The sequence below is a fragment of the Rhea pennata genome, chromosome 15 (genome assembly GCF_028389875.1).
Source record: "Rhea pennata isolate bPtePen1 chromosome 15, bPtePen1.pri, whole genome shotgun sequence".
NCBI lineage: Eukaryota > Metazoa > Chordata > Aves > Rheiformes > Rheidae > Rhea > Rhea pennata.
This window is the reverse complement of record NC_084677.1, coordinates 17,836,883-17,860,751: the sequence shown is the minus strand read 5'-3', so window position 1 is coordinate 17,860,751 and position 23,869 is coordinate 17,836,883. Positions and strand designations below refer to the sequence as shown.

Here is a 23,869-nt window from a genome sequence, read left to right as displayed (position 1 = left end):
GTGAGGGCAGGCGGCGCGCTCGGTGCCTGCGCGGGGCGGCGGTGCGCGGCGCTTCGCGCGCGCTCTCGCCGGGCGACATCCGCGGCGGTTAAATCGCCCCCCTCGGTGACGGAAACCCGGCCGGGGACAACCCCTACGCGCTTCCCCGTGGCCCAAGGGTGTCCCCAAGGCCAGGGAGCCGCTTCCGCGGCGGTGGCGCCAAGGCCGCGCTCGGCCTCCCCCGCCGAGGGCGGCCGCCCCGCGCGCTGCCTCACGCCTCGGCCTCCTCCAAACCACCAGGCCAAGGCCAGGCTCTCCCCTCCCGCCACTCCGGGCGGGTGACGAGCAAAGAAAAGCCCTTTGGCAAGGCTGCACGTCTGGCGCGATGTTAAAGGGCCGCCGCGGTGACGCTAGATGGTACTAGAGCTCCGCAGCGAGGGTGAACGGGACCCCTTCACCCTGCAGGACCAAAACTGCCGGGAAAGCGGGGATCGCAAAACGTGGAAAGCTGAAGATGTGAAGCTGCAACATGCTGAACCGCTTCTGGCAAAATACTTTTTCCATGAGTGTAGCAGGACAGAGGAGCTGCAAATAAAATAAGGACACTTTTCTAGTGTTCGGTACTACAAGTGTAACATAATATTTGTGGTTAAAAATTACTGACAAAGTGAAGGTATTACAGCATCTGGTAGAGAGGCGTTTGAGGGCTAATTCTCAGAAAATTTTTCATTACTAGTAATTAGTTAATGGTTCAGGGAAAATCTAGCAGGTATTTAAACAGAAATGGCCATTAAATCATAAAAAGTACCTTTCTAGTATTGTTGCTTTTAAAAACAATTGAAACAACACTCAAAATATGATTACTTTTTCCTATAAGGGTCTACATGCTGTGCAATGTGCTGCCTGAAATATTCATGCATTAAAAAGTCTCTCTCTGCAATGAATATTTATTCCACGAATAATCTTTAATGTCTTCATAGCTTTCAACACATTTGGGCAAAATGTTTCACGTTTCTGTGCTTACAGTGAAAAATCTAAATCTGACACCTAAATAGGTGGCCTGATTTCAGCTGTATGGAGCACTTTTTGTATAGCCATTATTGCCTCCCCATAGCTGCCTCTATAGCATGACAGCACTTTAACAGCCTAGAGTAACTCAACACAGCAATTTAGGTGATGAAATGAAGTATTGAGATAGCAGGAAGAAATAATAAAGGCAGAACTGGCACTTGGCCAGGATAACTTTTCTATAGCTCCACTCTCATGCAGCAGTGCTCTGAGATGAGCTTATGGCTAAATATGGTCAGGACTTCAGTGCTGCATCTCATCCAAAAGACAGCAGCACTGGTGTTTCCTCTCCTTCCAGATGAAGAGTTGGCAGCAGCCTATTTTTAGTTGTGTGGGTGTAAAATATGTTGGATAAATTTCACATAGCCTGAGCTCAGTCTGCCCTGTTCTGCCATGTTGGGTTTCACACCCAGACCTAGCAGAGCTCGAGGTCCAAGACTGGCACCACAGGCTCCTGCCTCATTGTCCTCATGCTGTAAGCCAGGGCCTCCTGCCTATGGGGCACTGGGCCTGTTCACCTGCTCCGTGAGCCCATAAAGTACAGCTCCCCGTCCTGAGCCACAAACTGGGTGAAATCTCAGACAAAGTGAGAATGAGCTTCCAAAGAACCCTCACAGCCACAGCAAGAAGACAGTGTAATACCAGTGTCTAAGGTCACTATTCAGTCCACTCAGGATATATTTGAGGGTATTTGTTAAGCTGAGAATCGGCTGTAGGCTGGAAGGTGAAACATTAAGGAAGAAGTACACAGAAATGCACTTCAGTAAAGCAGTTGCCAGGTGTTGGGATCAAGCCAGTGACTTCTCCACGGAGAAGGAGATGGAGCCCTACCATGTTTCTGATTACAGAGGAGAGGCACGAACGAGTCCCAGACTGGCCCCATGTAGGTGCTTCCAGCAGACCTGACAAAGAGCAGTCTATACCAAGTCAGGGCATTAACTGAAGCTGCAGAAGACTTCAGCTACCTTAGAGCGCACTGCTGAGGGGCCAGAAGAATGGGTTTCTAGCCACCAGCTCCTGAAGTAAAACTGGAATGTGTCTCTGACCGCAACAGCAGAGTTGTAGAGCGAACAGACCATTAAAATGTCCATTCAAGAAAATATTCACGTCCCATTTATATTTACTGCTGCTTCATTCTGTTGAAAGTCAAAGGCCTGTTTGTACCCGATGAAAGGCTCAGGACAGATCAATTGACTGGAAAAGGCTCTGAGGATTGAAACCTACAATTCCGCATGGACAAGTGCTAATCCATCAGTCTACTGAGCCCAAACAAGGTGTCACAGATCTTTCCAGGCATGCTGAGCTGACTCAGGACTCTTTTGCTTGTTCGGCCCAGGAAAGGATGTTCAGTGCTGAAACTGTAAAAGAGATTCTCATAACAGAGCTTCTGGGAAAAGAGTTGTGGTCTTTTCTAGCTACTTTTGGCGTCTCTTCAGATTCATTGCCTCTGTTACAGGCAAACTTTCCATGGTGACTTGAAGGAAGGAGCATTCCCCCACTCCTTTAAACTTTTAAGTGTCTCACAGCACATTGCAATGGGCTGACGAAGTGTCATCTGCTGTGTGGAATCAGCTCTGCTCAGGTTTCTTAAGGAAAGAAGACTTACGTGATTATAACATGCATTTGAGTGAATGACAGGCCCCCGGTTGTATCTCGATGTCACCGAGGTGGAAGGAAACCAACCTTATTCTCTGAAAAGCGGGATCCAAGAGGAGTGGTTGAGAAAAATCATACCTCCCTGTGCAGGGGGGTAAAGTGGTGGCAGAGCAAGGAAAAATGCGTTACCGAGGGGTCTGCTGTAGCTCTGTACCTCTGTCTAAATCAGAAACAAGCTTTTACTTGAACCCTAGTTTCATGAGGAAATGAGATTTATGTGGTGATAGCCCATGTATGAGTGCATGTTTCCCTTACAGCCCCACACCCTGGTAATTACTGTATTCTGGTGCCAATTTCAACCAAATTGACAGCAGGTAGAAATCCCAAAGGTGACAAGTCCCTAAAAGTGTTGTGAAAAGAGATGTGTGTGCGTGAGAGAAAGAGAGCAAAACCCTCTATGCCTTCTGTGAGTTCCACCTTGAGATGACTTCAAATCTGGACACAGGTATTATAAATGTCCACACCATGGAAAAGTCTCGATAGCATTTTTGCATATGAGACACCAGAGACTCCACATAGGAGAAGATCTGGATTTTGGGGTGGCCAATCAGGCAGGAGTTGCTGTGATTAAGGCATTTGTAATGTCTTTTTCCCACGTGGCTTCTCTGGGGTCTGAAAACGGGTGAATGCCTCCTGCAGCTCTAGTACAATTCAGTTTAAAAGTCCATCAACCATGAGGCACAGATCCATTGCAAACCAGGCTTCATTAGTGCCAGTGCTCACAGGACAACGTGGAGTTTTTTACGCTTGAAAGAAAATGGTTTGCTTAGCTCCTTCCCTCATAATTTCTCTCCTTCCCCAAGACCAAATAAAGTAGAAATGAGATGCTATCGAAAGATTGTTCTCAGAGTATTTCAGGCCCTGTAAAAAATGGTGAGGGCTGTTGGCTTTTCAGGAGGACAAGCATGGGCCAGGGCAGGAGAATGGCAGAGACCCACAAGCACTAATTGCTCATCGGTGTGAGCCAGCTTGCATTTAGGGTAGGAGACAGAAGAGGTGGAGATGCTCCCTACCTCGGCAGAGCGGCAGCCAAGAGCTCTCAATTTAAGAAACAGATGAATATGAACCATGTTGGAATGCCTTCAAAAATCTGCTAGCACTCTCCTCCCCACCAAAAGCTGAATAAATCCCCTTCGTATTTCGGGCTCCTAGTGAGTCCCTGAAATGTTATCAATGCTCTTTGACACGTATTTCGGGCTCCTAGTGAGTCCCTGAAATGTTATCAATGCTCTTTGACACTCTACCCTTCATCCCACCTGGCTTTCCACAAAACACATTTCCTCTGCTTTCAGGAAAAAAAGTCGGGTTCATTCAAACTCTGACACGTCTCTAGCACTAGGGTGATCAAGTCTCCTCCATTTTATATTTGGTATTTTAATAGGGTTTTCTTTTAGACTTTTAATGAGTTTTTATTCCCCTTTGTATAGCAGACGCTTCAGTCTGACTGACAGTTTTACTCACCCCACGTGGAGAAATACGAACAGTTAGGACAACCTTTTATTCCTGTGGCAAAGTTTTCTTTGCCAACATTTTTCTTTTGCTTGCAGTCCAGAGGATGTTTTGACCCTTTCCTCGCTGCCATGTCAGCTCCCTTTACCTGTCTCCCTGCCTTTGGGCAAGGACGTTCCCACCGGTGCAGAGGCAGGACGAAACCCAGCCCTGCCATCCACGCTCTCAAACGCTTGCAGCTTTTTATTGAAGAAAGAAAAAAAAATGCAAACAAAAACAAATGTGGGATTTAGAACGGCTGAATTATGTTACAATCCTTCAGCATCAGCTCAGACTCAAGGCATTTTATTACTGTTTGTAGCAAGCAAGTGGCGCTGGGGGCTGTCCTCATGCCTCTGGCGGCTCAAGGGCCCTGCAGGCTTGTGGCTGTGCTGGGGACTTGCGTCATTTGCCCGACATAGACGTGCTGGGCAGTTAAAGGTTTGCCCAACGCACGTTGACAAGCCAACGGCTGGAGAACAGCCCATGCTGCGACTCTGATCAGTTTATTTCTTGCCCCGACTGTGGCACAGAGAGGGCAAGACTCGTCCTGCGAAGGCGTGAGGTGACCGGCCTCGCTGCTCCGCTACGTGAGCAGGAGGCAAGGACTCGCGTCGGAGCCGGAGCCGCTCTGGGGACGAGGCTGGCCCCACCAGCCCCGTCCTGCACTGAGCCAAGACGTGCCCAGCCCCCCCCCCCCCCCCCCTTATTTTTTTTTAGCCATAGACACCATGCGAAAGGACTGCGAGAGGATATCTGGCTGGAATTACTAAAAATTGCATACGTCAGGCTGGGTGCTGTACACACAGATAAATTATTAGGTGCCAGTTCTGCCCCCCACCCCCCCGCTAAACAGCGAGAAGATGGAAAGGGAGGAGTGCGCAAAGTGGGGGGGTGAAGGCAGAGGCACTGCACGGCTGACCATGAGACGCAAAATGCACAGGTGGACAGGGACCGAGTCCCTGCTCCAAGTGGTCTTGGAGTTGCCGTGTTCTCCAACCACAGGGCTTCATGGCAACGTTTTTTGAGGGCAAATTTGGGGTGGGAAGATTGCCTCCCCTCCCCCCCCCCCGGTGCAAATCTGGGAAGACGTTTTGTTTTGTTTCGTTCTGCCTTTTGGAATGGGGGAATTTCTAGGTGCCGTCTCCTATCTGCGAGGCAAGCAGGGTGGTTTCCGGCATTTCTTGTGCTTAATTACACAGGTCTAATGGAGTCATATAATTTAAAAACATATGCCATTAAACATTACATATTAAACGTGGCCTTGGTTTTTTGATGTTGCAGAAGACTTACGCTCATCTGCTGAGAATTAGGAGGTTATTACTCTGCGGAAGCTAATCCAAATTGCCTGTTATCCATAGGCAGAAAATTAAAGGAATATTTAAGCCCATTCCACAGATTACAAACTTGGTGGCATAGCTCTGAAACCAGTAGTATTAGTATCTTGCATTTGATAGTTGCCAATAATTTAAGTCAACTGTTTAACATCTGGCATTACTATATAATGTCTGGCTTAAACTGTAACCTTTTTTTTTTTTTCTGCTTTAAGGAAAGCTTTTTCTGCTGTGAGAGAATTTTGATTACTAAAACCCTTCCTAGGACAGATTTATCCTGTGATTTAACATTTTGTGATGGATTTTCATTTTGAATCAGTTGAATAATTGGCAGTGACTTCAGTATTAAACTGATTCATGATGTACATCCAGGCCCTTATATAATTTAACATTATTGTCTTTATAATTGAAGCTCCTTTTTTTCCCCATTAAAGTATTGGAAACCTTCTAGTGATCTGCTTTGATTAAAAGTAAAGTGCAGAGGATTGATAATGATTAGAGATGGTCCGCCTTCCTGGCTAGGTTACCCACCCAGGCCTGGGCCAGGTCACCTATGTGGCAGTGCTTGGGCTTGTGCAGCCCCAGGCACTAGCTTATGGACCTTATGGTTCCTACACAGTGCACATGTTAAAAAAGGAACGCTAACTGAGGCTCCATGGCCTACGTGAAATGAGTTTGAAAGGTCTCAGTCCAAGTGATGCCACCTAGAGATCTCTTTGCATTAGAGGAACTCCACCACACGGGAACTAACCCGTTGGGTGAACAAGGTGGTTCAGCTAGAAATCAAAGGTCAATGAGCCAAATCCTGTCTCTTCGGAAAACACGCCCACAGCTGCCCATGCTGGAGCCTGGCTGTTACCTGGTGAGCTGATGCCTGGTGGGAGCCTGCTGGAGGAACCGGCGCTCCGAGACCCGAGAAGTCCCTGTCGGCGGTCTGCAGGGGGAAGGCTCGGTGTTGTAGAGTCCACATGCCAAATTAAAATGTGTCCATTTCACACTCCCCTCTTCCCCTGGCCTTTGGCAGGGGCTATGATATAACAGGTTTTGCATAGCTGCTAGACATCTTCCTAATAGTATCCCCTGTGAATTCTAAATTTCAGTCACAGCCTCTAAATTTTCATTAAGAGCAGTCACACAGAGAGAATGATGGATTAGATTTTATTGTTGGAAAATCTCCAGATAAAATTAAAGTGCTTCTTTCTTTTCTGAAACCTTTACCTTTCCCCTGTGGTGCCCTATAAATAAGGTATCAAATAATGTTTATCCTTTTGAATTCTACAATCTTACATGCTTCGTGCTTACTTCTGACCACTTTCCTGCCTCTTCAAAGATGTCACTTTTCAGCTAAAGCCCAGGAACAGACACGCTGCCTAATGGACTTTGTTTTATTATAAAGCAGCGTAACTTTGTGTTCCAGTAGCATCGAGGAGACTTCACTGAAGCTCAGGTACATATTTTTAAAGGCAGTGTTGTCTTCTCCTCCATGAGAGCCTCGTTGCTCTTCCCGTTCCCGGAAGCCCGTATTTCCTTCCTCCTTTCCATGCAGTTCCCTCCGTCTCTCACTCTCTCTTTCTCCAGGCCCGATACATTCTTTCTTTGTCCCTCGCTCTCTGTCCTCTCTAAATACGTGTAATCTGCCCAGATTGCAGACAGATGAGACACCGCTTTGGTACGCGCCGGGGTCACGTGGCCGCGCTGAGGCACCTTCTGCTCAGAACCAGCCACTGCCTCAAATAGCCAAATTGTGATAAGTGGTATCCGCTCCCTGCCCTGGCCGGCAGATTTTTATAGCAGATGTTATTTCTCCTTACACTGAAAAGAAGATGGAAAAAAAGTATTCTGCTGTGACAGAGGACTTAAACAGTTTTAGATGCTTTTAGTCTTCACTTTCAACTCAAGCAAGCCAGAACTCTGCAGGCAGTTGTTAGGAAGTGTTCAAACGCTGGTAGTGCTGGCATGATTCATACTGGTGTCAGCTCGTTTAAATTAAATTCCACGGGGATTTATCCAGCAAAGGCTCTAAACAAATTTTAGACAGCACTCCCCTCACCCCCGCACCTCTCACTTCACAGCATCTTAAATTAATACGGTGCAGAAAGGCCAGGATCGTACCGAGACAAGGGCTCCACCACGAGACAAGTTTTCTCCCCAAACGAGAGGGAAAGATTCGCCGCTGCCCGCGGGGCTCGGCCGAGGCAGCGCACGCGTGCAGGCGGTCACCGGCTGTACCCGGAGGAGAGGGAAGAAGAGCTTTTCCAGCGAAATTTCCGACATCCTCCAACGGGGGACTCACAGCGTCACGTTAGAGCCCGGGTCCCGCTCAGGAGTTCTGGCTGCCGCAGGCGGGCGCTGGGGCGGCCCCGGGGCACGTCCCCTCTCCCCTGGCCCATGGCCCGTCTCAGCGGTCCCCGCTGCGTGGGGTGGCAGCGGCTCGGGTCCCGCGTCGCCCTTCCCCTCGGCACGGGAGGAGGTGGGAGGGTTTCTGGGAGAGGAACGGAGCAGCCTTGTCCTCCACCAAACGCCCCGGCCAGCAGCGCGCAAGGGAGCTGTCAGTGCGGGTGGTCTGATGATGAGCACATTAAAATCATACCAGCTTGGCTAATTTGCACCACCTGGGCATCAGCCCCTTGGGTTTCACTCCGGTTTTTGATCAGCCACCACTGGCTTAAAGGCTGGTTAACAGAGTCCCCAAGCTGAGCTCGGCAGCGCCACGGAGGTTGTCTCTGTAACTGCTTTCCTCTTTCAAAAATTCCTCAGATCTCTTCTTGTGCCAGTGGAAAAATTGTACATCAGCTGGCGAACAGCAACAACAAAAGTACCTGAGTCTCATCCCCTCTTTGCTGCATTTTAATGTCATCCCAAAGGAAGCGGTGCTGTCTTGGCCGCTTGCAGTGAAGGAAAGAAAACTCGTGGAGTCCATTGGCTATTTTTATTGGTTTGTCTGTGCCACGTTTCGCAGGCAGCAGTGCCAAGAAAACACCGTGGCTTTGCAGAGCCCAGGCCTGGAAGAAGAGTGAAGAGCTGGAAAGAGGAACCGTGTAAACGTGGTACCAGTGAGGACAGAGAGGAGCCAGAGCTGACCAAAATCTGCCATGAAACACATCGGATCGCAGACTTCCCTGCGCAGAAGTCCTGACGCCCACAGCTGGGAGAGCGGCCAGTGCTATTTTTGGGCAAGCTTTGCGCAAGTTCCAACCAACGGCTCCGTGCACAGAGGGCGAGAGAGCTGGAGGTTTCCTTTTAACCAAGAGATGTTGGACAGACACTGAAGCAGTGAGCAAAGCTTTAGAAAACCTCCCGTGGGGTTCGAACACCTCTGGGCTGGGACAGCTGGGGACAGGCAGCCACAGACCAGACGTGTGTCCCCACTTCTTGCTGCTGAGCTGCGGTGAGGGCTCTTGGGCAGAGCGAACCATGTTCCCCAGGCCAAGTCGTCCACCAGCTGCTGCTGCACGGGAGCCGTCGCTGTCGCCTGACCACACCAGTGCGACCACTCGCTTAGAAACAGCCTCGTGCAGCAGCTCTGTTGCCCTGAAATCACTTACAAAAAGCCTCTGTGAGCCAGCGCTGACAGCTTTGGAGGCCAGCTCTGACCCTGACACCTGGATGGTCAGGATGGCAGCAGAGGTCAAAGCCGAAGGGGCAGGAGAAACCTCAGGATGTCAGAGAAAGAAACGGAGCTGCTCAAAGTTACACGTGTACTTTGGGCAAGAATTAGGCCTTATCTCCTCCGTGCCTCCATCTGAGAAAATCCGTTCCAAAGGTGGTTCCCATAAGTACGTTGAAGGACAAGCCTTGACTCCCCTCTAGGGAGCTTGTGTACCCATGAAGTCTCCAGGGACACTGGTTTGGCCCTTTGGAAAATGGACTGAAAGTCAAAACCCCATGATGCTATTCCAATTGCACCAAACTGTTCATCCCCCTATGCTCAGCTTTCCTGTTTATAAATCTTGAATAATTACTACTGAATTACCAATGAGGGATTTTACAAGTCTCTGAAAAAAATCTGTTATTTACTGGGATGTGTAAGTTTAACAAAGTATTGGAGAACATCATATGAAAGCCACTGTGAGTAAAAAGCTGTAAGAATATTTTTATCAAATAGAAAACTAAATCTTTTGTGGCAATAAGGAAGCTATCTTCAGGAAAAAGCATCACATTGAAGTGCTTCCTAGTGTATTAGCTGGAGCAGATATATTGTTGTTTTGATATGGAGACATGTATGAAAAAAGACCAAAACTCAACCATGTATCCATATATCAGTAAGAAAAAAATATATCTTTGCTAAGGAACTCATTATGAAATTTTGGAAAGAAAATCATTTCAAAGAAAACCATCTCAAAAATGAACTTCCTATTTTCCCTTTTTTTTCTTTTTTTTTTTCCTTTGTCCAAAATAAGATTCTGATTTTTACCAACAACAATAACTTTTTTTTAAAAAAAGCTGTGGATTAACTCGACAGCTATTTCACTTTCACTCCATTTCTTTTGCTCCTCCGCAGGAAAATCCTCGGTGCACAGTTTCCAAACGCTAATGAACAACAGTCCTTTCCCTGGACCTTTCAGGGCCTGATTCACCACGATCATCCATAAATATTCCTTTAAAAACTTTCCCGAGGAGCTCCCGGGGGCCTCGGGAGCAGCCGATGTCCGGAAACGTCGGCGATGCCTCCCCCTGCTCCTCGGGAGGCTGGCAGCGCGGCGGGGAAAGGCCAGGCGCGTTAAACGCCGCGAGATTTACAGCACCCTCCCCGCCCGCGGGAGCCGTAAAACGACAATTTGTTCGATTTTGCAAGCAGACCTCTGCCCGTCGCAGCACCTTTCGGCACCCTCTGTCGAGCCCGGCTTAGAAAGCCCGGGATCTTTTCTGATAAAATGGATCCTAAGTTCATTTTTCGAGCATTGCAGCTCCTGGCAGGGGAGGGAGGGAGGGAGGCCGGCGCCGGCAGCGGCCCCGCCGCTGGGGCAGGGTGGCCGGACCCTGCCCCGTGCTCGCCGCTGTTTCCTTCTGGCCAGAGGTACCTCTTGTTGGACAGCTGGAAGGTAACGGGACCCGGAGAGGTTGGGGAGCCCTGGTTTGGGGGATGAAATGTCACACTAGGGCTCCAGGGGCACCAGACGCTCAGATCTGCTCTGTGCCACCTGGGCGAGCGCTTGTAGAGCCTGGACTTGGTTTCAGGCTATAAAACGGAGGTTGTTCCCTGCCTCAAACTGGCACTGAGAGGCTAAAAATCAACTAATGCCCGAGAAATCGTTTGGCGTCATGACACGACAGTGACAGTCTAGCAAAACCTGGCCTCGAAGAAGACGTTTGCACAAGAACCTGAAGGCCGAAATCCCCGTGTTGCGCTTTGTCCCTTGCCCTGGCCTCGCCACCCCCTTGGCACCTAAGCTGAGCCGTACAGCAGCCAGGCTGGAATACCCATCCGTCAGGAGACGGCTGCACCACCAAACGCACGGTAAAAGGCAATTGTGGCATGTTACTCTGACGGTTTCTCCACCTGCACAGATCCCACGATCGGATTTGAGTTGGCCTCAACTCAAAACCCCAAATGCTGGCTCACCCGTAGACCTTGCGACCTTCGCAGCACCCATTTGGCTCCCAGTTGCGGGCTGGGCCCTCCTCTGGCGTCCCAGTCTTGGAAACCCGAGGGGAAGCGAAGCAGCGTTACCCCCGTAACGCATGACCAAGAGCAGAGTTCTGCATCTCTCGCTCAAGCAGTCCGAAGCGATTGTAATGCAGCCAGACTTATTTCTTACTTACAGTGGTGGACTTATTAAGCTTCCAAAGGAGCTCTTTAAGCCGTCATTTGGGGTTTAATTGCTGAATATAAGCAATATATATATATATGGATATATATATATACCTGCTTCCAAAAGGCTGCCATGAAGCAGCCCCCTCTTCACTAACCATGTTCTTCTGCTCGGCAAGAGAAGATTCCCTCCCTCCCCCCCCAAGCGTGAAGGGTTAAAACTTCGCTCTGCTTCATCCAGTCCACCCCCTCCTTCCCCAGTTTGCAAACAGGAGAAAGGAAAGGATTAGAGAGGAGAGATTTACGGCGCAGCCCATCGCAGAGCCTCAGCCCGCACTTTGATGCTGGGGGACCAGCCCCGGCTCACAAAGGCGCTGTGAAGCTTGCCCACCCGGCCGCTATCTATGGGGCGAGCTAAATCCCTCCTCGGATTAGTAAGGGCTCTGCGAGTCCTCGCAAGGAAAGGCTGCACCTTTTTTACTGCCGCATTATTAATAAAGAGCTGGTGAAATACTTACTGCCGCTCCGTAAATCTTCCCAGGGCAGCAGCAGGCTGCAGAGACGTTCGGGCTGGAAGGAAGCGGAGAGGCCGTCGGGCTTGACCCGCGTCCCCCATCCGCGGGACCTGTCCCAGGAGCCACGGCACGGCGGGAGCCCCGCTGCGCTCCCGGCGCCGGGCCGGCCCCCCGGGCCACCCGCGCGCCCTCAGGGACCCTCCTCGAGGGGGCCCCCGAGGTGGCCCCGGGCGCTCCGTCCCCGCTGTCCCGCTGCAGAAGCCACGCGGGAGCGGAGCGAGCCCTCGTGGAGGCACGGCCGTCCGCACCGGCATGGTGCCCTCGAGCCCTGTCCGGAGGGACGGGGAGCAGGCGGGGACGGAGGCGCAGGAGCGCGGGGTGGGGGCTCTTCTCCCCTGCTCACCCCGCAAGCAGGGCCAGAGCGACCTTTTCAAACATTCCTGCTTTTTTTTAATTTTTATTCCTGAATTTCTTTTTTCTTTTTTTTAGAAGGGGAGGAAGGAATTCATGCAACAAAATAAAAAATACCCTTAAACTAAAAGGCTGCAAAAAAAAAAAAAAAAAAAGGCAGCTGGCACTACCCAGCCAGCAAGCAGTCACCGCTGGAAGCAGGCTCAGACCAAACCATCACCCATCAGCTCTGGATTTGCAAGGCAGCCTCAGGGGAAGGAGTAGATCCCGCTTCTGCTCCCCTGCGTCGTTCCCGGCCGCTTGCTCGGCTGCCCACCGCTCGGATCAGCACCCGTCTGGCACGAGCACCCCAAAACCGCCCGGCGTGCCGACACCTCGGGGAGCCGGCTGCCTTTGGTTTCGGACAAAATAATAATAATAAAAAAAACCAACTCCAAAACAAAAAGCACATGAAAACAAGCAAACTCTCCCCACTATCAACGAAGTCCAAGCCACGACACCAAAAAAAAAAAAAAAAAAAAAAAAAAGTTTCCTTCCTAATTTCAGCTTCTGGTCATAAAATTTTACTTTCATGTAACAGCATGAAATCTGCACAACCAGAGCAGGGGTTTTTAATAAAAGGCAGAGTTGATGTAATATCCGAGCCAAGGTGTTTTTATAAGCCAGAAGAAGAGAGACAGAAACACAGAAAGAAAATAATTTTCTTGAATTCCTTCCAGAAAGGAATTTTATTTAGATTTACTTTAACCATACTGAAATTCTCCTTCCTCTCGAAGCATGGGCTTTTTCCCTCTAAAAATTCTCCTTAACCTCTGCCTTAGCGCCAGCAAATCCAACCCATTCCTTGCTCTTTGCGTCTCAGCTCCAATTAGTTTAAAACGTCTGCGCCCCGAGGACAGCGCCAGCCTGCGAAGGGCCACGGCTCCACCGTGCCCAGAAATCCCGAACCAGAGGGAACCTCCCGAACCTGGAGGAAGGTGCAAAGTATCTTGAACCCAGCAAGCCCGGGATAACGTTCCTGGAGGGAAAGACCCTCCCTTGCTTGCAGGCACTAGGAGACAGCTCCGTAGCTGGGGTGGTGGGAAGGCAGCCTCCAGCATGGGCGGCAGAGGGAAGGGAGGACGGACGGATGGACCGGGGCTGCTGCCCAACCTCTGCCACCATCATCATGCTCCACTCGCATCCCTGCCATCTTTCAGGGCTTTTTCACTGGCAGAGAAGTCAGTAAAACCACCTGAGAACTGCAAACTGGGCAAAGCTGGGCTGTGCCAGGCGCCCGACCTCTCCAGAGCCGAGCTGCTCCCGGCATCCCGTCCACCCCAGAGCGAGCTCCTCAAACACCCGCGCGGGCAGACGGCAAGCGCTTCCTTGCATCCCAAAACAGGAGCTTTGGGGAGGAATACTGTCTGTTAAAGAGCCAGAAACAGCTCTCAGCTCAGTGAAAAATGACTTCCAAATGCCCCCTGCTCTGGGGATTGTATAAGGGAAGATGGATCTTCCTATCTGTTTTCCTTTCTTCTTCATTTTTCAACTCCTGACCTGCACTGTGAACAAAAAACCTCCTGGGTGTGAGGCATTGGCAGAGGAAATGCTTCCTCCAGGTCATCTGTCTTCAGCGGTCTGCACAGCTGAAGAGATGCGTGTGGCCAAGGGGACATGTCCCCCAGCCACCCGGCTCCAGCCTCCTCTCCCCAGCTGCCTGCGGGGCTGGTTTTGTAGGTCTGTTAGCTGGGATGGTACCTGCCGTCCCTCACCCGGCCCTCTGCAATGAGGACAACAGGAATCAGAGCAGCCCTGGCTCCACGTTGGGGCAGAAACAGGGTGCAAAATAGAGATTGTTTTCTTTCAAAAACAAAGAGGTTTCAGTTCTTACCCGCGCCTGAAGAACCAGGTCGTCAGCTGTCTCAGATGATCGGTTCTTCAGCACCAACTGGCTCTGCTGACACTGGTTCAGGAGCAGCTGGTGGGAGTTAGAGCTGGAAAAGGTATTTTGGGGCACTGCCTCCCCCAGGCAGTGGTATGGGGCTGACGACCCCTGCTCTGGTTGGTTCGCACAGCCACCCAGGCTCAAAGCATCCCTTCTCTAAACTCAGAGCATGTCAGGAGTCACAAATTTCAGACACAGATTTCAAATGCCTTAAAACTGTGATTCCCAACTCAAGATTCAAGGTCAATGTATTACCACAAGATGTTCTTGCTTTCGGCATCGCTCGTAGTCATTGGAAACCACCACAGCAACAGGCTAGAGAAAGGATAGTGTGCAGCTTGCAGCATCTAGTTTGGGAGTTAATCCCTGCTGGAAGACTGGGAACCAGTAGTAAAGGTTTCTGGGTGAGGGAACTTCTGATTACCATCTTATAAAAGTAGGACCAACTGCAACAACATTGCAGGAGAAATGGAATAACGTTGTTTTCGCTACAGCACGAAAAGCGAGTGTTCTGGCTGGTACCCTCTGCCTCCAATGATCATCTCACACCGCACGATAGGGATGGAAGTTTTGTTTACATTTAGGGTGGAAATAATGAAAACTGGAGAATCCGGTAAAATTCAGACCTTGCAGGGGTTTGTAATTGCATTTTAGACATCCCCAAACAGACGTCACTCCAGGTGGTCTCCAGTGCCAGGCACAGAGCAAGGATGGACCCGGCAGGAAGGAGAGGAAGGTGCGAAGAGGGGGGTGCCCAGGCCCCCACACTCAGGCCTCCCTCTCTGGTGGTTTCGACATGGGGCCTTATTTTGTTATTGCTTGTCGGAGTGTCTTGAGCATGACCAAGGATGGGGACATCTGCCCTGGCGCCTGAAAGAGCCGCGCGGCGCAGGCAACACAGGCGTTTCACGGCGTGAACAGGAAGCGATCGATCTCCGGTGGAAAGCAATTTATCAGCAGCTGGCAACCAGTGGAGCTGAAATCCCGGCTGCGCTCGTCCACGTGTTACATCGCAAAGCTAATGGGATAAGCAGGGAGGCGTGCAGATGTGAGCAGCCCCACCACTGACAGCAAGACAGATGATATCCTGGGTGGCGGGACGGGGCTCCTGCCCCTTTGGCTTTTTGGTGAATATATAGCATGACTTTCAAGCAGAGTGCGGAGACAGCATCAGGAGGAGACTGTGGACAGCAGTTCCCATCCACACCCGAAGTTACCCTCACGGCAGATAATGGTGAGGCTGGACCACATCTGTCAGTATTGGCACTTGGGCCAGCAGCTCTTGTCCCTTCTCATTTGGAAGATGAAACAGAAATGTCCTTGCACTGTTTTCTGCTTCGTGACAGCTGCCGAGAGGTTGAATTAGTGGGGGGCTTAGTTAAACCCGCAGAATGGGCTTTACAGTGCTGGGAAGAGGAAGCCCCAAATGCAGATTTTGGGAGGAAGAGCGGCAGAATCTGAAGACTCCTGTTAGATTTCATAGATAGTGTCATAGATCTTGCACTATATGGTTCATTTAAGAGTGGGAAATTTTAGTCCCAAGTTTACAAGATGGGCCTGGTTCCTTAGAAAAATAAAATTCAAGAAAAGAATTTTTATGGGACAATTTGTTGCTCTCCACAAAGACTTGAGAAAGCCAAACTGCACACGGCCTGCAGGGCTGCGGCTCTGGTGTGGAAACGGATATGGCAGCGTCCTGACTGCTCGGTCCCTCTTTCAGCAAGAAGTTTTCCTTTGGTTTACAGCGGCCCATGCTCCAGGGGAAAAAACAACAACTGCCGCTGTTATTCTTTATGAAGGCAGCAAGAGGACTGAATAAAAGAGACTGCATCCAAAGCACAATATGAGATGAAAAAGACATCCAAGCACCATGGCGCTAGATAAAACAAAGCACACACAAAAAGAATCAAATGCTGAAATATGTATTTCTTGTGGGTATGAATAGAACTGTCTATGTTTGCCTTGGAGACAGGAGGAAGGAGGCCAAACGGTTTAATCTCAGCAGGTATTGCTTTTCAGTACAGAGACATCGAGCAATTTAAAGACCTCCTGCCAGGCCTTTTCAGCAATTGCAGAGCCCTGCTCTCTTGGAGCAGCTCAGCGGTGGCCCGTGGAAAGGTCATTTCCATTCTGCAACCCATGCACAGGTAGACACTCGTGCACCCCTTACCCTAGCACAGATGTTAGCAATAAGAAAAGCCCAAGAAGTGCAGGGTAGCAGATCAGCCACTTCCATGAGCTTCAGCGTGCCTTCACCCCACTCTTCCCTCGCTGCCATCACCAGACGTTGCTGGACCCTCTGGTGTGTTGTCACTCCTTTGAAGTCGGGGACTTTGGACCAGACTGAGTTAGTGAACAAAACACAGTGGGGTGAGGCGGGGTGGGCAAGTGGGCTACGTCTTCTGGTGAGCAGTAAAACACCAGACCGCAGCAGGCAGCCGGAGAACGAAGAGCCAGTATCACCGGAGCACGCTGGGATGTCTAGAAGTTCCCATAAGGACGTGCAGGAACCGAGATATACAGATTTATGGCTTCATAGACTAGCCACAAGACAAACAAGCAAACACAAAAAAAGAGCTTGGTTTTCACTCATGCTAGAAGTTGATGTGGACACGATAAAAAAAATATAGAGGCCCTTTCAAACATGAAGAGCTCATATTTCCTGAAAAAACTCTCTCTTTTTTTTTTTTTTTTTTTTTCAAAATGAAAGAAGGTTGCAAATCTAGCGACACTACTGCCATCAGATAAACCCTTTTTAATTCCTCCTAGCATCCTCATCCGCTGCTATTGTGGGGCTGTGCGTGATCATCTTTCCTTCTGCAGCTCTGATCTTGGCCCTGTCTTCACCAGACACACCAGCAGGCTGTGGCTTTCAGCCCCTGCCACGCACGAGCAGCTGCCCAGGCTGGCCTCCAGGCAGGTGTGCGTCACGCCGGCTTGGCCCTGGAACCACCCGGGGCTCTCGTGCACTTGAAAGGCAGGACCCCCATCTCGGTGGCGTGCTGAGCGGGACTGGAGGAGCGAGGCCAGAGCTCCGAAGCGATGAGTGAGAGTAATCCGTCTTTCAAAGAGGTGAAGGGAGAAGGTCTCCAGGAGTAAGGGGAGCAGATGCTTTGCAAATGTTTTGCACACATTTGCCTGGACCTGTGACGCACGCACAGAGGCTACTGCTGCAAGGGATGGTTTATCATCAGAGAACGGAGCCATGCACATGCCGAGGGCACCCAGGCACTAGCTGGTGCATTGGGCACATTAATTCTATGCGAGTCTGGGTTTAACAGGAAGTCTCCTTGTCCCAGTGTAAAGAATTGAACAGCTAGCTACAGGAAAAAAACTTGTGCTTTAGAGAGCTTTAGCCAGGGCCTGTGCTGTTACCTCTTCCAACCTAGGAAAGGGCTTTCACGAGCTTTGCGTTGCTTGGGTTCTGCTGGGGTGAGCAGGAATGGACTGTCTCATTGCTGTCCCGCATTGAAACGTGCAGCAATGTGTCGCTGTTAGTGCACGTCTCACGCGCCTGAGTGCTGAGTAGCCAGATTTGGGGTGAAAAAGCCAGATACATTGCGTCCTCACAGAATGCGCACAGTTGGATTAGTTCACAACCATTCGTATCCACTTTCCTTGCCCTGGCCCCCATTGCTATCTCTTGCTGTCTTTGAGCAGCCCATCTGTGAGCAGCAACTTCATGCCTGACAGTGATGGAGAGCAGGACCAGCTGATGACTGACACTAACCGCAGCAGGAGGGGGGTGATGTTTCCTAGCTAATCCATTCCTCCTGAGTGAGGGTAGATATGTTTGAGTGTCTCTTCTCTAGTGTTTCGGGTCAACCTCTTACCAACCTTGTTACTGTTTATCTCCATTAAAAGGCCAGGTGGTCTCCAAAACACCCCCCATCCTTCTCAGTCCTGTTGCCTCCAGCACCACCCACCGCTTACCTCACGATATGAGGCTGAAAATATGGTTTTAATAATGTGTCCATAAATCATGCTGTCTGTAGTAGTTGATGTGACCAATGCTGCTGGGAATAGGCCCAAACTTCCCAGGTGCAGGAAAAGCTATGAAGTCAATCACAGCCTGGCCAGCTGCATGTCAGCTCTGGTGCTGGGAGCTGCATCCCCAGCAGCCCGCGTCCCTGTGGCATGAAGGCGGCTGCCAACGACACCCAAGAGTAGCAGTCACAGCTGGGTGAACCCTACAGAGCACCGTGTCCACGTCTTCTACAGCTTGGGCAAGTCTCCTCTCCACCTAGGAGAGCACAGGACAACCCTGCTTCTCACCTTGCTCATCTGAGCAGCTCTGAGAGCCAGAACAGGGACCCTAGTGCGGGTTAGTAGAGATAACACGTGCCACCTGCACGCATTTGCCTGGACCTGTGACGCACGCACAGAGGCTACTGCTGCAAGGGATGGTTTATCAACAGAGAACGGAGCCATGCACACGCCGAGGGCACCCAGGCGCTAGCTGGTGCATTGGGCACATTAATTCTATGCGAGTCTGGGTTTAACAGGAAGTGCCAGGAGAAATCACTTAAAGCTTCCTTAAAAGAAATGTCCCATCAAAACTACTACATCAACAAGCATTTTTCACAGCTGTTCCTATATTTTGTCATGGATCCCCCCAGCGGAGCCGTATTGGCCTCTGCCAAATAAGGGGTATGTCTCGTAACAGACTGGTTGTTTTAGAAGTAGCCTGATCTTCAGCTCTAATAATTTGGGAAGCTTGTTTGCAGCCTTGAAAGCCATTAGCCAGCAGCTCTGTGAGTCTGCACACAGTTCGCAGCCTGTCCGATTCCCTAGTCCCAGGGCATCCATCACTCTCACACTTCACCGTGAGCTATGGGGTTTCTAGCACTGACACCTTGAAACAACAAGCAAGATCCTGCCCCAGTGCAAAGCACTCCCGCCGAAGCCGGTGGTGCCCCCAGCTGCACCTTAGGACAAAACTCTGACAAATCACCTGGCTGGAACAACCTTCTTCCTGCTCTCACACAGGATAATTTTGAATTTTGAGCATAAGTTGGGTTCAGGGCAAAAGGGACAGCTCCCGATAGATGCTAGGCTGCTGGACCGTGACACTGGGCTGCCTGCAAGAGCAGCACCCGTCCCTGCTGCATGGGTGCCCAGGCTTCCCCCCCACCCTATCCTTTCCGTCACGTACTTGCATCCAGCACCAACACAGTTTTCTAGCAAGGAGAGGAAAGAAAAACAGTCACAGAGAAGGCATATGTCTCTGTGCCACCGTTTTGGAGCATGAGGCCTGTTTGCCGCCCTTATAGACATTTGAAGGGGAGAAAACATACCGGATCGAAGGCTTTTAATCTGTCCAGACTGTTTCTTTGTCTCTTGCTTTCAGAGGAGTGCCTGGAAAAGCAGCTGGCCAGGCGAGGGGTCTTCGCAGTGGGACTTTGCCTGATATCAAGGCAACAAGAGGGGTTTTCACCTGATGCTGGAAACAATGCCATCCATAGAAGCCCACATTGTTACCTTGACATTTGGAAGCAATTACCTGCATGTTATGTAAAACTTTTATTAAACGACTGGAGAAATTCGGTAATGTGTTAATCATTGGTTGAATGACATCTGCTTAATACCAGAGATTTTTGAACTGCAGGAGAAGGGTTCAGCAGTTCAGAATGATTACCAAAACATATTGCTCCTTTTTTCGTTCTCCTACGTGTTAATTTTTCAGATTTATTATCTTAGGCTCCTGCGTCTAGTATTTTCACTACATGTCAACATCTGTTATATCTCTGCATTTCGCAGCTCTTTAGTCTTTGCCCCATGAAGCCTTAGGCACTCGGATGAGAGAAGCAGCCAGCTATAACCCAGGGCTTATGCAATTTTCCAAACTAATCCAAAGGACAATTACCAGGGAAATTTGGCTTGAGGAGGCATTTCTGGCATCAGACATCAAAGAGGGATCGGTAGATGGACTCAAACCCAAAGAAACCGGTCAGGTTTAGAGACAAACTTGGCTGTAAAGACAAGACTTGGAAAGTCTGGGGCACTGTGAGTCTGCTGCTGTTTGAGACACGTTTGGTGAGTGGAAACGTGTCATGGAAAGATGTTCAGCTCTTTTCCTCTCCTGTTATTTGGCCATGTAGACCAGGAGTGACTCCACTTGGACAGCACATGGCGAAACCCTCCAGGGACAGTCATCCTTTTGAAACGCACCGTATGGAAGGGAGGGATGTTCTGTGCAAGCTGTTATGGCCAACAGGGTAACAGCTTTGGTACAGACACTTATTTATGGAGATCTAGGACTTGGCTGGGACACTCTGCTCCAGGCTGAACACGAACTCGTGGCACCTGGGCAGAGGTGGGGCACTGGGCAGGAGGGTTATTTAGAAATAATATTAGTGCTTGGGCCGTGCTTGATTTCAGAGCTGCCGATAGCTGCCAACTTAAGGGTGCTGGAAGCTGCTGGTTGGCAGCAGTGGGAGAACGTGGTGCAGAGCCCTCCTGCAGCACGGCCGCCCTGCCGCATCTCACGTCTTGCACTGAGACGTCCAGAGGGGACGAGAGGTGGGAAATCAGTGCCAGCCCTCCTAGGGAATGCGCAGGGACCCCAGACCCCTCTTGCACATGCCACCGACCCCGCGCAGGCGGGCTGTGCTCATGGCATTGCCACAAATGCCTCCGACTGCTGCCTCCCTCCAGACCGTCCTACTGTCCTTCCCCACACTGATCAAGGCACCGGGGTTTAACTCCGCTCTCTTTGAGGCACGGGCTCATTTTCTGTCGACTTTGCCTGATACTTGGTAATCGTGGGGCGAGGAAGGGATAGAGGGATGGGGGAACCGAGGACATCTCAGGCTGGGCCGTGGCCAAGCTCTGAGTGCAGCTGGGCCGTGAAGCCGAGCAGCCTCCGACCCTCTTCTAGCTGCTCCCATAACCTCCCAGTCCCTTAGGGCTGGGATTTGTCCTACTTTCGCTTTACACATTCAAACGATCAAGAGATCAAATCGTCAGAGGGAAAAGGGAACCGACAGGGCTGAGCCTGTCTAGCAGGCAGGGCTCAGCCCCGACGCCAGGGCTAACGGCTGCAAATCTGAGAGCAAAGAAACGAAGAAAATCCCAGCCTGCCCTTCAGAGCAGCCGGCTTTTCCTGGGTGTCTGCACCCTGATACCCACCTTCTGAGAGGCTTGTGCCCTTCTCTCTCCGTCTGCTTTTCGGGGGGGGGGGGGTGCAAGGCTGAGCCTCGCGAGCAAGGTGCCAAGGCTGCCCCGCTGCTGAAGTGCTCGCCCCCTCGCCCTGCTGCCCTCTCTCCTGGGGCCGATCTTGCCGCAGCCGCGCGGGGAGCCCCCAGCCCCGGCGGGGCCTGCGGTGAGCACAGCTCCGGGGGGGCAGCGGATGGCCAGGAGCCGTGCAGGCTGTTAGCGCCCCCGGGACGAGCCTCAGCCCTTCGGCACCTGGCGAGAGCGTCCCAGCCTCGCCGAAGGCCGTCGGGGCGACGCCGGAGCATCCCGCTGGGCTTGCCCGGGGGCTTCCAAGGCGCCTGCCCCACGGCACGAAGCTGCACCAGGGATTTCGCCCTGCCCGCGTTCACGCACCGGGACGCTCCGGCGCGGAGCGGCTCGGCGCGGGACAGCCGAGCGGCGGCTGCTAGCAGCGGGTGCCTGTTGCAGGCCACGGTTCGGCGACGGGAGGAGGCAAGGTGCAGCCGCCTCTCTCGGGGGATCGCTCCACGGAGCCCTTTCAGGGAAAGTTCACCGTAATGTGACTTAATAGAAAATCTTTTTGCAGGTAATTTCCATGCACCGCACTGGATCATGTTCCACCAGAAACTCGCATTATATACGAGCCAAATGCTTTCTGCTCCCAAATGTCAAGCCACGTTTCTAATTTATGCTTTTTTTATTATTTTGTTCCCTCACCCGTGATCTGGCCCTCCTCCCCAATAAAAATTACAGCTTCCATTTATCATTTTTCTGAGAGGGTTGCTATAAATTCAGCTGTGCCCTGGCCGCACCGAGGAACCTGCTTAACGTAACACAAATTTTCCTTCTGCCTCTCTTTGTAGATTGTGTTATTTCTGTAACCTTACACATCTCCTTTCCGCATCCTCCCTGGGAGAAAAAAATAAAAAAATAAATAAAATAAAAAACAAATCTTTAAAGGCCATCTCCAAAAACCGCAGAATGCTGGTATTACGTACAAATAAAACTTGTGGTTTCTAACAGGGGAGCTTCCTGCCTTTTCAAAAAAAAATGTTTGCAGTAACTAGCACCAGCTTTGAAACGAAGGCAGTGACACTTGCTGCCCCCCGAGCCTGCAGGAGCTGGGTCGCTTCGGGAGCTCGCGGCGGTTTTGCTCGCAGATGCCTTGGTAGGTTTAGCTTGCAGAGGGTTTGCACCGGGTTTGGGGGCACAGGGAGAAAGGAGAGCAGCATGATCTGCTTCCTATCGCCCCAGAGACCGGAAAGCCTTCAGCTCCCTCCCGGGATGCCTAGGGAAGGCAAAGGAATTAAAAAGGAGAGCATAAAAACGGTGGGGATGGCTGTCCTGGCCCCAGGCCAGTGCTCCCGGGCGCGTCCTCCGGCGGTGGCTCGTGGACTTCAGAGGGAAGCGGAGAAGATGCCCTGCGTCGGGCAGCTCGGATGCTCACCTCCCAGGGGAGTTTCTGCCCCACTTCGGCAGCGCCTGCCTCGAGCCCTGAACTGCCGATGGAAACCAAAGATTTCCCTGCTTGCTGAAATTCGTCGCATTTTGTTGAAAAATCCTCCCTTTCTCCATTTTACAGCGCCGCAAATCAACTTTTCGAAAGACTTTCCAGGAGAACAGAGCTTTCCACAAGCTCCCCCGTCTCCTTTTGTCCTCCTGATGGGGAACATGAGGAAGGAACAAGATTAACGCGCAAATGAAACATCTATCCAATGGGCAGGAACTTCTAGGAGACTCTAGCTCAGGCTTTCTTTTTAAATTCAGCTCTTAAAGATGCTGCTCTTTACTTAAAAATGATTTTCAAGCACTGAACTCTGGCAGTAGTTCTCCTAATGCACAAATGTGTGACCTTGGATGACACCAATCTGCCAAAAAAGGAAAAAAAAAAAGTGTTGCTGATATTTATTTATTTTTTGCTCTGGTTCCTCATTCATCATCAGGTAAATTTGCTCTTGGCAGCACCGGCAACTTCCTAAAATCCAGCCAAGGTGACCACTAAAATTAGCATCAAATCCCAATAACACTTTACATCATGTTCACGTTATTTTTCACTGGACATAAATTGTGGGGTGTTTCGCTTTTGTTCTGACTCCTCGGGGACGGCAGCTCATTAATGTAGGCAATGGCCCATGATGGGGAACGGACCCAATGCAGAAGTTAAATTTTCGTTTCACCGGAGAAATTTTCTAAGTCCTTGCCAAGATGAATTACTAAAATGTCTGAAGAAACAGCACTGACTGAGACCTCAGACAGTAAAACATAATTTTCATCCTCTATCATAAATTTTCGCTTAATGAAAAGTCCTCCAGAAGCACATTTCACTGTCAGAGCCAAGGAAAATAGACGTGTGCATGGTTAAACAACACTGATAGCCGTGAACGCGAACGGCACTTAACATGTCCCCGTATCATTAAACATCTGCATCTAAATTCCTGCCAGAGACTCCCGCTCCGTCCGCGTGTTGAGCAGGTGAGAAAGCAGGGGGACGCTCCGCAGGAAGGAAGGGACTTCTCATCTCATGTCCGTGCCACGCTAGGAGTGTTTAATACTCCAATTCCAGACTATTTTAACAGCGAGA

General features: G+C 50.6%; 1 protein-coding gene across 1 annotated transcript in view; it reads right to left on the bottom strand.

The window, feature by feature from the left end:
* Nucleotides 1–81: 81 nt before the first annotated feature.
* LMF1 (lipase maturation factor 1) overlaps nucleotides 82–23,869 on the bottom strand; it is a 247,098-nt gene continuing 223,310 nt past the window's right edge. The window contains exon 10 of the mRNA XM_062588096.1: nucleotides 82–564. Within this exon, the coding sequence (XP_062444080.1) occupies nucleotides 390–564 (175 nt within the window). The 3' untranslated portion in view covers nucleotides 82–389. The remainder of the gene's footprint in view (nucleotides 565–23,869) is intronic.